The sequence below is a fragment of the Tachypleus tridentatus genome, chromosome 6 (assembly GCF_004210375.1).
Source record: "Tachypleus tridentatus isolate NWPU-2018 chromosome 6, ASM421037v1, whole genome shotgun sequence".
Classification (NCBI taxonomy): Eukaryota; Metazoa; Arthropoda; class Merostomata; order Xiphosura; family Limulidae; genus Tachypleus; species Tachypleus tridentatus.
The window spans coordinates 160,949,102-160,961,336 of NC_134830.1; the positions used below are offsets into that span (position 1 = coordinate 160,949,102).

Sequence of the window (12,235 nt, forward strand, 5' to 3'; positions counted from 1 at the left end):
TCAAGATGGCCTCCACAGATCCTAATAAAAAATATATGTTTATAAAAATGTACAGTTTGGATAATGGCAAACATGCTACGAATAAACATTTTTACAGATAGAACCGCTTTAATTTGACTCAAAACGATTTCTAAAATACAATGAAATACACAATATATAGCACGTATGTCGACATGGGTTCACATTCCATCATCACACCACGTGATTTCAATCTACAAATGGCTACCAATCTATAACAACATCAAAAATCTTTGTCAACCTGAAGATGACCTCAGAAGGTCGAAACGTTGTTCTATACCTTTATTTCAATTAAATTGCTAATATCCATCCAAATCGTCTTGAGAATACATTCAAACATCAAAAACCCTTTTCGATACAAAAGTTCCCTGAGGTTCTATTTCACGCGGTGGACATGGACACAACAGATAGTCCAAATGTGGCTTTGCTTTAAAACAACAAACAATCAACAACCATTCCAATATAGAATTATGACAAAGAACAGCATTTCTTTTGTTAATTCTCCTGGTCGACATCTCCACCATACTTACATAATGTGGGGTACCGAATTTCAACACGTTTACACTTCCCTACACATTCATTTCCCACTTCGCAGCGACACTACAGAAGCTTCAGGCTAGACTTGACTGCTCTGAAAGGAGTGCCCAAATCGGTTCCGTAATCTGATTGGTTGTACTTTTCCAGCCTCAACTACAACTCGGACACGGTACATCTGGTTTTTGTTTTAAAAACTGGCTCCAGCAATATCCAGCTCGGAGCGCCACTCGTTTCACACGTTGGAACAAAGCAACTCTAGTGGGCGGAATACGGTCAACTGCCCTTCTGGTTCGTGTGAAAAGACATTTCCGGACCTGGTCTGTTGTCAAACAGACACTAGTTCTGCCATACATTAAAGTAACAAAGCGTTCAAGGTCAGGCATTATATAACAGAAATATCGTCATTTGATAGGAAAGAGCAGACTCACTATCCTAGGGAATTGTCTTTACCTTTCTATTGAAAACGAAAGAAGCTAAGTTACACCCAATAGAAGCCTGAATACGTCTTTGTCAGATCTGACAATTTGAGCATCAGGACAATATCAGATTCCGCCTTGATATCCCCAATGTTAAATATCAACTCTGTCAAATCGTCTAGCTTCCTTTGTTTTTCATCATGAATCGTTGATAGGTTTTTTCCTGGTTTCTCTTTCTTCTGTTTTTATAAAGTACACTAAAATGTATCTGGACAAACATGTGCACATAACTGTTCATGTTATATGTGGAAGTTTCTCCGGCGAATCACACACACACACACATCACCTGAGATAATGCCAATTAATTTTACTTCGTTACCTCTTTCTACCCCCCCCCCCCTTTAAGCTCTTTCTGATCAGTTTTGAGCTTTATGTAACTCCAAGGTTAACTACAGGTACTTCCCTTCTTGTGACTTTTCATTGTCGAGAGACGATGACAATTTAGTTTCATGTACATTTTTCACGTCCTGTACTTTTATCTGTTTTAGTTTGTTGCAAAGCTACACGAGACTATCTGCGCTGGCCGTTCCTAATTTAGCAGTGATAGACTGAAGAAATGCAGCCATTTAACGCCATACAACGCCAATTCTTGGACTATTTTACCAAATAATAGTGAGATTGACCGTCATATTATAGCGCCCTGACGGCTGAAAGGGCGAGGATATTCGAACTCTCGACTTGCAGATTGCGAGTCGAATGCCCTAACCACCAGGCGTCGTGTGCAGGTAAAAATCACCAGGTGCGTTTCGGCTACTTTTTTACCATGAAATAGCGGGATTGTTCGTAACGTTGTAACGCCCCTACAGCTAGAAAGGAGAGCATGCTCGGTGACAGGGATCAAAAGCCGCAACCTTCAGATTGCCTTAACCATCAGGTTATGCCCTTTACCTGACCTCAAAGATTCTGGTGGACACAGTAATTTTCCCGCTAATCTCTCCTGACACAAATCACAAAAAGTCGATTATACTAGCGCTACTTTAAAAGTGCCTAGCAGAGTTCCAGATTCCAAAATTTTGACCTTATTTTGACCTGACAATATTCCTACCAATTCTAAAGAGAAAACCATCTTGAAACTACTCTCAGTTGTGTGATAACTAGGTATCTCTTTCAATGTCAGTGCTTAGTGACCACAAACTTTTATCGGAAAAAGAAGACAGATATTCGTTGATTGTTATTTTAAGCCAATTGTCAAGGCATCTCGATCAATAGCACAAACAGAAATTACGTCACGAGTGTTCAATACCGTACTATTGTATATTGTACGATGCCATATACTGTATATGATATGGAAATCATATAAAGAAAATACCAAAGCAGTGTTTGTTTGGAAGTTCGCGCACATCTACACGAGGGCTACCCGCGCAAGCTGTACCGAACTTAGTAATGAAAGACGACAGAGAAGACAGCTAGTCATCACCACCTACCGCCAATTGTCGGGCTACTCTTTCACTAAAAAATAATGGGATTGCTTGCAACATTATAATGTCCCAAAACTAAAAGGACGAGCATGTTTGGTGTGATGAGAATTCGAGATCACATCCGCAGATTGCAAGCCGAGCGCCCGAGCCGTCTGGCCATGCCGGGCCACCCTAAGCAATGTACGAACACGAATAATAAATATTAAACATCACGTCGCATATTTTCTATAAAGTAGAGCGTAAACCTCCGTCACGAATTGTTGGTTATAATCGGCACTCAGATAACACTAAAATGTGTCCGCATGTCTGTTATTATTAACGAACGCGGATTATTTCTGGCAGGACATTAAACTCAATATTCTACACATTTCCACCACGTTCCATCAAAATCCCATAATTTTTAACTGCGCTATGGAGCAAAAATAGTGCGGAAAAGTAGTCCTCATGTTAACAGATAGTTTGTTTGTTTGTTTTTATTTTCTTGAACATGCCGTGACCTTTACCCTCCCAAATTTATTTGTTTCTATGTTAGGCTATAGTACAAATGTAAACCAACTTTAGTCTAAATCCATTTAGCTGTTTTCGAAATATCTTGGTGACAAACACACACACACAGGAGTGAAAATTTAACTTACGTCCTTCTTAGGTGGCGTAGGTGAAACTCTTCCCACTGAAGATGAACGACTCTCATCAGCAGGCTATTATTATTGGGATGATAAACTGTTTGAAACTGCAGGCCTCAGATCACATCGAGATAGCACGTGTTACTAAATGTTATGGTTATCAATAGGCTTGACGCTTATGATATATCGGGTAGGCTGCATGTTTTTGTCATCACAAATATTAGGCTTACTGATTCCTTTGTTTCGTCAACTTTAGGCGTTTGAAAGCGGAATTTAAAGTTTTATATAACATACAACTAACTCCTCACAGGCACATTTTTGTCTCTCATTGTACAGCTTAGCTGACTTCTCTAGTATAGAAGGATTCATTGTACAGTTAATTGACCTGTCTGCTATATAATGATTCATTGTACAGTTTAGTTGGCCTGTCTGGTATAGAAGGATTCATTGTACAGTTTAGTTGACCTGTCTGCTATATAATGATTCATTGTACAGTTTAGTTGACCTGTCTGCTATATAATGATTCATTGTACAGTTTAGTTGACCTGTCTGCTATATAATGATTCATTGTACAGTTTAGTTGACCTGTCTGCTATATAAGGATTCCTTGTACAGTTTAGTTCACCTGTCTGCTATATAAGGATTCCTTGTACAGTTTAGTTGACCTGTCTGGTATAGAAGGATTCATTATACAGTTTAGTTGACCTGTCTGCTATATAATGATTCATTGTACAGTTTAGTTGACCTGTCTGGTATAGAAGGATTCATTGTACAGTTTAGTTGACCTGTCTGGTGTAGAAGGGTTCATTGTACAGTTTATTTGACCTGTCTGGTGTAGAAGAGTTCATTGTACAGTTTTGTTGACCTGTCTGAAATAGGAATTAGACAAGCTACGATGAAAATTTGTATTCGTTTGTTGTTAATCACAAAGCTACAGAATGGGCTATCTGTGCCTAAGCCCTCAGGCCTGCCGCTCATCTTTATTTATTTTAAATTTCATACTTACAGATTTCAAATGCTTCGCCAGCGTTAAGTGTCTTGGTTGGTGTGCTGATCTCATCGGAGGCGTGGTTTAAAAATATTATCAACTAATCAAAAGCTCCAACAGGATTTAGTGTACTAAAACTAAGTGAGTAAATGTCAGAGCGATCATGCGTGTTTGCCGAGTTTCTGTTTCAAAATATAAAAATTAACAAATACACAATATTTTCTTTCCAACAACGACTATCTTCTTTTTAAACGTGTAAAATAACAAGCAGCAACTATACAAAAACGACTATAAAATTAAAAATATATATTTTAAAGCGACCAATCATAATTAGTTTTTCCAGTTAGCTGGCCCCCCAGTGGCACAACGATATGTTTCCAGACTTATAAACCCTAAAAACCGGTTTTCGATACCGGTGACGAAAAGAGCACATATGGCCCGGCATGGCCAGGTGGTTAAGGCGCTCGACTCGTAATCTGAGGGTTGTCGATTCGAATCCCCGTCGCACCAAACATGCTCGCCCTTTCATGAGCCGTCCCTAATTTAGCAGTGTAAGACTAAAGGGAAGACAGCTAGTCATCACCACCCACCACCAACTCTTGGGCTACTTACTCTTTTACCAACGAATAGTGGGATTGATAGTAACATTATAACGCCCCCACGGCTGAAAGGGCAAGCATGTTAGTTGCGACGGCGATTCGAACCAGCGATTCTCAGATTATGAGTCGAGTGCCTTAACCACCTGGCCATGCTATGCCTTTTTGTTTTGAAAGTTTCATTTGGCTAGTAATTTGCAGATTTTTGAGGAATAAATTCCAGAAATCAAGAAAATTACAGTTTCAACGTTTCAGGGTAGATGGCATAACAGTGATATACGTATGCTCATATATATGTATATATATATAATATAATTGAATATTATATAAATATAATATAATTGGATAAAGCATATTAAACGAACTTGGTGCTCCAAGTTATTATGTTCGTTCTTTGGCTGGTCATCACATGAAAAAATAGGTGAGGTGACCTCTTCCAAATGAAGCAAGTTAATAACCCGAGGTTTTACCTTTTTTACGTAATCAGTGTATAAACACCAGTGTAAAAAATAAATTTAACAATCTAGTGAGGTAGAATATTTACCTTTTCCCTCGAATTTGTTTACGCACTGTGTCCATTGTCGTCAGAGCCCCCTGGTGGCTTGACTTAATATTTTGGGCTAGAATTGTTAGGCCCTTGAAACTATCCGTGTAGTCATCTGTAGGAAAGCCGTCGTTTTCACTTCTCTGTTTATTTGCCTATTCTTCTGTGCTGTTTTCCAGGTCTCCAGAGGGAGACACCCGCTCATTTTGTGTCGTTTCTCCCAAAATCTTCTTATCAGCTAATCGCCCTCGGTTCTACAGTTATTATCAAAACAAAATAAAATATATAACGTTTATAATAATAATAATAATAATAATAAATTTATTAAGCAATAAATTAGACACAAAAAATCAAATATCAATATAAAACCATCAACAAAGAGTTAACTCGTCCTGTGATGGTTAAACACATAATAAAGTAAAATCAAAACTTACAAAATCAATATAAAGTTCCCAGAATATTATCATCAGTATTTAAGATCCATTGTTTTAAGTATTTCTTTTGATTAACACGATTAATAGAAGATCTTATACTATAAGGAATAAAATTATGAATACGAGGTGCCAAATAAAGATATTGATGAAGTGTAACTGTTTTACGTGGTGTGGGTACATTAATTGGAAAAAAAGATTGAAGTCGTGTAAAATATGAAGTGACTTTAAAAGGCCTATTAAAAGAAACATGCAATGTAGATAAAGCTAAAAAATATAAATAAAGTTTATCATATGAAAGAGGGGAGTTAAATTTACTGAAATCGTTATCAAGCCTATGAGTAAAAATAAGAGAGAAAACACTTTTTTGCAACTTGTGAATAGGAATTAAAAAAGTCTTATATGTGCCACCCCAAATTGAAATACAATATTGTAAGAAAGATTGAAAGAGAGCATAATATACACTTAACAAAATTAAATATTTTAATACATAACCAATAAGAAATAAAGAACACAATAATTTCATTTACAAGACATTATATTCAGACTTTTTGAAAATTAATTGTCAAATATTGTGACGTACTTTTATAGAAATAAAATGCAGGCAGGTCTACATAAATTGAGAAAAAAAAATACCTACAAGTTTTACTGATTGTAGGAAATCAAAGAACTTGATTGGTTAACAGTTTCACAAACTAGATTTTAGACATAAAAGTCTAAACAATTCCTGAATGTTATACCATAATCAAAATAAGTTCTCGGAAACATTCCTGTTGAGCTTTATTATAAGTATACGTAAATGTTTTCGTTTTTTATACCGAGCACAAAGTTACATTCTGAGCTTTCCGTGCTCTGCCAACAAAGTTATTGAAACCAGATATATTTAATAATATATTTCAGATTTAACACATAATTGTGCAGATTTGCTTGGGTTTACTTTGAATTTCGTGTAAAGCTACACGAGGACTATCTGCGCTAGCTGGCCGTAATTTAGCACTATAAGACTAGAGGGAATGCAGCTAGTCATCACCACCCACCGCCAACACTTAAGTTACTCTTTTAGCAACGAATAGAGGGATTGACCGTCACAATATAACGCCTCCACGGCTTAAAGGGCAAAAATGTTTGGTGCGACGGGGATTCGAACCCGCGACCCTCGGATTACGAGTCGAGTGCCTTAACCACCTGGCCATCCCAGGCAATTCTGTATAAAGGAATATAAAATCTGCACACAGTTAATGTTTTATTTATCATTAAACGCTCCCCTCTAGTGTTACAACAGTATGTTTGTGGACTTACAACGTTAGAAACCAGGTTTCGATACTCAGGGGAAGGGGCAGAGTACAGATAGTCCATTGTGTAGCTTTGTGCTTAACTACAAACAAACAGTTAAGGAAATTATACACAACAGACTATTTGTGCTGTGCTCACCAAGAGTATCGAAACCCGATATTTTGTGCTTAAAAAGCACTCTGACTTGCCACTGAGCCTTTACAGCTTATACACCAAGTGTAAACGAATTAATTAGCAAGCACATTCAATATTACTGCATCTGAGAGCTTGAAAAAAGCGCCATCATATGGACGAAACTAGAGAAAAATACTTGCAAAACTATCTCAAGGATCAAAACAAATATAAAGAGTTTTCCTTCATTACAATTTGTGAATTAACTTTTGTTTATGCATAAACTACACGGGGACTAAACGTACCTTGTTATGATGTCATAGACCAGAAAGGAAGATAACTAATCACCACCACCCACTGCTAATCCTTGGGATTATCTTGTCAGATCGAATAGCGATATTTGACCGTCTCTCTTATAATGTATCTCCGAACCTAATGTGAGGAATACAATATTTTGTTTTTCTAGCAGTAATGGAACGCGAACCACAGAGCCTCAACTTCAAAATTGAGGCACATTGACCACTGGGTTACAATCGGCTCTTTTCTTTAGTTACAGCCGCTAAACAGATTACGAAACCGCGACAACACTTAGGTTTGTACTCATCTCGTGATACCATGAACAGACTATACGCGACGGGACCGTAATGACAATAGAATATTCAAAGTGAATAGGGTTACATATTTCTAAAGGAACATAGTACATGGTATCCCTCATTCTCCAGTTTAATAAATTTTGTCATAGAAACAAAACTAAATAGAAAAACTGATGTATCAAAGGATGGCATATGAACTTGTTCTCTTACGGGAGAGAGGAGTGGGCGGTGACTTCATTTCAGGGAGAACTTACCCCGGAGTTACGGGCTTGATAGGGTGTATTAACGTGAAAAGTGTCGCCTGTTCGTGATACGTGGTTATACGTGATGTATTTTCAAGGATAGGAATGATGTGACAGAAAAAAATACACGTTTGTGAGCCTGACGTTTTACAAGCCAAGTACAGGTACAATACACATTTTATAAGACAGTAAGTGTCTCTTAATGCTAACTAATTACGCAGTACGTTTTAAGACAGTTACTACTTGATGTTAACGGCACACATTTCTTAAGACATTTCTGTGTTTTGGTATTAAAGGTACACATTTCTTCAAACAACTACTGTCTGTTGATGTTAAATGTAAGAATGTCTTAAGGCAATTATACTCCGTAGGTGTTAACTGCGTACATAATTTAAGACAATCACTGTCTGTTGATGTTAATTGTGTACATAATTTCAGATAGTTACTGTCTGTTGATGTTAATTGTGTACATAATTTGAGATAGTTACTGTCTGTTAGTGTTAATTGTGTACTTCATTTAAAATAGCTATTGTTTGTTGGTGTTAATCGCGTAAATAATTTAAAACAGTCACTGTTGGTGTCAACTGTGTACATAATTTTAGATAGTCACTGTTGGTGTCAACTGTGTACTTAATTTAAAATAGTTATTGACTGTTGGTGTTAACTGTGTACATAATTTAAGATAATCACTGCTGGTGTTAACTGTGTACATAATTTAAGATAGTTACTGTCTGTTGATGTTAACTGTGTACATAATTTAAGATAATCACTGCTGGTGTTAACTGTGTACATAATTTAAGATAGTCACTGTCTGTTAGTGTTAATTGTGTACTTAATTTAAAATAGTTATTGACTGTTGGTGTTAACCGTGTACATAATTTAAGATAGTTACTGTTGGTATTAACTGTGTACATAATTTAAGATAGTTACTGTCTGTTGGTGTTGACTATTTACATAATTTAAGACAATCACTCTCTGTTGATGTTACTTGTACAACATTTCTCTTCGTGTAATTCTAAAAACAATCCTAGGAACAACATGCTGCTAGTTTTAAATACAGAAGACAAATAGCAAACAGTATTTGAAGGAAAGAAAATATAAACGCAGCACTTTAAAAGTGATACATTTCTAATTTTTACTGTTTTTTTAATAGAGTTTCGATTTTGACTTCGTCATACATATTACGTCTTAAACTTAAGCGTTTGTCGTTATTTTCTCTTCAGTTTTTTAAACTAACATTTCATTTAATTTTTTTTAAAATTCACTCTTTTATAATCTTCGGCACTTTATTTACTTACCATCTCCGTTTGACATTATTTCATAAATAGTTTAACGTTTAGGTCAGTCTTTAACTCTGTTTCATAAATAGTTTAACGTTTAGGTCAATCTTTCAACCTGCTTCATAAATAGTTTAACGTTTAGGTCAATCTTTAACCCTGTTTCATAAATAGTTTAACGTTTAGGTCAATCTTTAACCCTGTTTCATAAATAGTTTAACGTTTAGGTCAGTCTTTAACCCTGTTCACACTCGTTTCTCAGGATATTTCAGTTCCTTTACTTCTTGATCTTTCAAAAATTATTGCTTAATTCATCATCTAGGGTGCCTATTTTTCACATTATTTAATATAGGATACTTACGTGACGTGATAGCTAATTTCCACTGTGTCTGGTTTCATTTGAAACAGAGAAAAATAAAATCATTGTTGTAAGTTTATCGTATCCATTTAAGCAGAAAACCTATATAGAGCCAACTTACTAAACTTGTTAAAGCGCGGTCGTAACAGAGAGATGACTGGATGACCAACGTTCCATTCTCTCAAAATGCGTGAGTAATATGTATTATGTCAGTTTGTTCAGAGTTAATTGTAAAGGTTTTTCGTGGTTAGCTAAGGACTTAATGTTGTAAACGTTGTGCTTATGAGTATGTGTATGTTGAAATTCCTGTTACAGTGCTCGTGCATTTACTTATTAACCGAGAAAATGGTCTCCTAATATTCGAGGTTATCAGCCGATCGTATAAACTGTGGTATTTATGTGAAAGGCCTCGTCAACATTGGATACGAAAGATATAATGTGGTTGACTTATTGTTAAATATCCTTATTTGCACATGTAAACTGCAACACCGCTGACTATTTGTTTAACAGTAGATGTCACTAGTTGTTTACCTATTTGTTGAGCCCGGCATGGCCAGGTGGGCTAAGGCGTTCGACTAGTAATCTGAGTGAGGGTCGCGGGTTCGAATCCCCATCGCATCCAAATATGCTCGCCCTCTCAGCCGTGTGGGTGTTATAACGTGAGAGTCAATCCCACTATTCGTTGGTAAAATAGTAGCCCAAGAGTTGACAGTGGGTTGTGATGACTAGCTGCCTTCCCTCTAACCTTACACTGCTAAATTAGGGATGGCTAGCACAGATAGCCCTCGTGAAACTCTGCGAGAAATTCAGAAACAAACAAACAATCAATTTGTTACTTAATTTACGTTCGGATTTCTCTTTAATGTTAGTTTCATTAACAATATTGAATAAATATTTATATTTAAATTGATTAAATATATCATGTACTAAACATCAGAGACAAGTCAAACAACGTTTCGAAAAGAAAAACCTTCAAATGTTCTTCAGTGAAGGTGTGGGGGGAGGACCTCGCATTTCAGAGCAATGAGGAGAACAAATTGGGTTCCAAAACCGTATGTACTTCACGTCTCACTCGAAAAATGAATCTTATGATTGCCAGAAAAACGTTTGTCTCATCTCTCTTTCCTATCTTCTTGCTAAGGCATGGGCTTACCAGGCTGAAGCCCAGGGCCTCAAGCTACGACTATATATGTATTGCACGTAGAGGTTCTGTCTCGAGGGGGTCTCTATAAGTCGAAAAGCCTAGGGTCAATAAAACCCTTAATCTCGCTTTGGCTATCTGCTCTAGCCGTTCCTAATTTAGTAGTAAACGCGTAGAGGGAAAGCAGCTAGCCAACAACACCCACCGCCAGCTCTTTTTCAACAAGAAATAGTAGGACTGACCGTTACATTATAACGTTTCCACTGAAAAAAGCGCGAGCATGTTCAGCGGAGGGGATTCAAACCCGCGACCCACAAAAATTACTAATGGAACGCCCTAACCATTGGGCTTTGTACCACTTGGGATACTTTTTTGTTGTCTTGATAGCCACGGACTGTGGGGGGGGGGGGAAGAGAATATGTACTGAAGTATTTTCAAAATGTGTACTTTAAAATGAAACTTACTAACCTAGCGGTGATAAATTGAGTTATTAACTTACACAATTGTGGTCATCAGAATGAGCATACTCAATGACGGTTGGTGTACACTTACGTGCGTTGTCGTTCTTTTAAGGATTTATCAATCCACTATGTAGAGCACTGATTGTTTGTTAAACGATGTATAAGACGGTCACAGTTTGCTTTCTTACTTTATTTGCACGATGACTGACACATCATCAGACAAGAAACGTAAAAGATTAATCTGTTGTTTCCATTTGTGAAATGCCAGATTACTGCATACTTCGAAGAGCTAAGACTAAAACTTACGATTTCATAATAAGACGATGTGCACAGTTAGGGTTCAAAGATGACAAGACAGTGTTTGTAGACTGATTCTTAACGAGTGTTACGGACCATAGGCCGGCCATCAAGGAAACTGGAGCTCTAAAAATCCGGGTCAATACCTTGCTCGAGAGCTAACTGATTCACATACAACGTAGTGCACGTGCGCAGAGGCTAATTAAGCGTATACTAATCACCATTCGACAGTCAGCAGTTGTCACGTGATATTCCATTTTACCTGTTTCACTCAAAAACAAAACAAGCCTAACGTCCATTTGTTTTAAGAGAACAAAAATTACCAGCAAATCGCAGATACTGTCTTTCTACGCTTGGCGTTTTATCTACATTGTGATTGTTTACTCTTACATCGTACAAAAACACACACATTCAGACATATTAATGAGTCTTGTCCTTGAGATACGGGCTCAAACCCATCACTCATGATTGTAATTGTATACATACCTATGATAAATGAGTGCGATACATATGTTTAAATCATTACATATACATAAAGCTGTTATATGGACTTACTAATTATATGTTCTTGACCTATATTAGCAGTGACTACTCGAATAAGAATTTAAAATACACACATGTATTTATAAATATCTCTGTTGCTCTATTTTGATGCATACACGTGAGTTACATGACCAGAAAGGAGTACCGTGTAATCTAACACACAATGCATTTTTAAGGTAAAACCAAATGAAAATAAAAACAACAGTTGATATGACGATTAATACACACACATACATATATAATATGGACTTCGAATAACACTAGTTGAAGAATGACTGTATCTTTCAT

General features: G+C 36.7%; 1 protein-coding gene across 6 annotated transcripts in view; it reads right to left on the reverse strand.

Moving 5' to 3' along the window:
* Positions 1–12,235, reverse strand: part of LOC143254308 (uncharacterized) — a 405,605-nt gene that overhangs the window by 158,384 nt on the left and 234,986 nt on the right. For 5 of the 6 annotated variants that reach the window (XM_076509284.1, XM_076509279.1, XM_076509282.1 and 2 more), the window contains one exon: positions 5,201–5,454. In XM_076509284.1, the coding sequence (XP_076365399.1) occupies positions 5,201–5,235 (35 nt within the window). In that variant the 5' untranslated portion in view covers positions 5,236–5,454. Of the gene's footprint in view, positions 1–5,200; positions 5,455–11,413; positions 11,690–12,235 lie in introns of those variants that run through there. The other variant, XM_076509280.1, reaches the window with a different exon arrangement.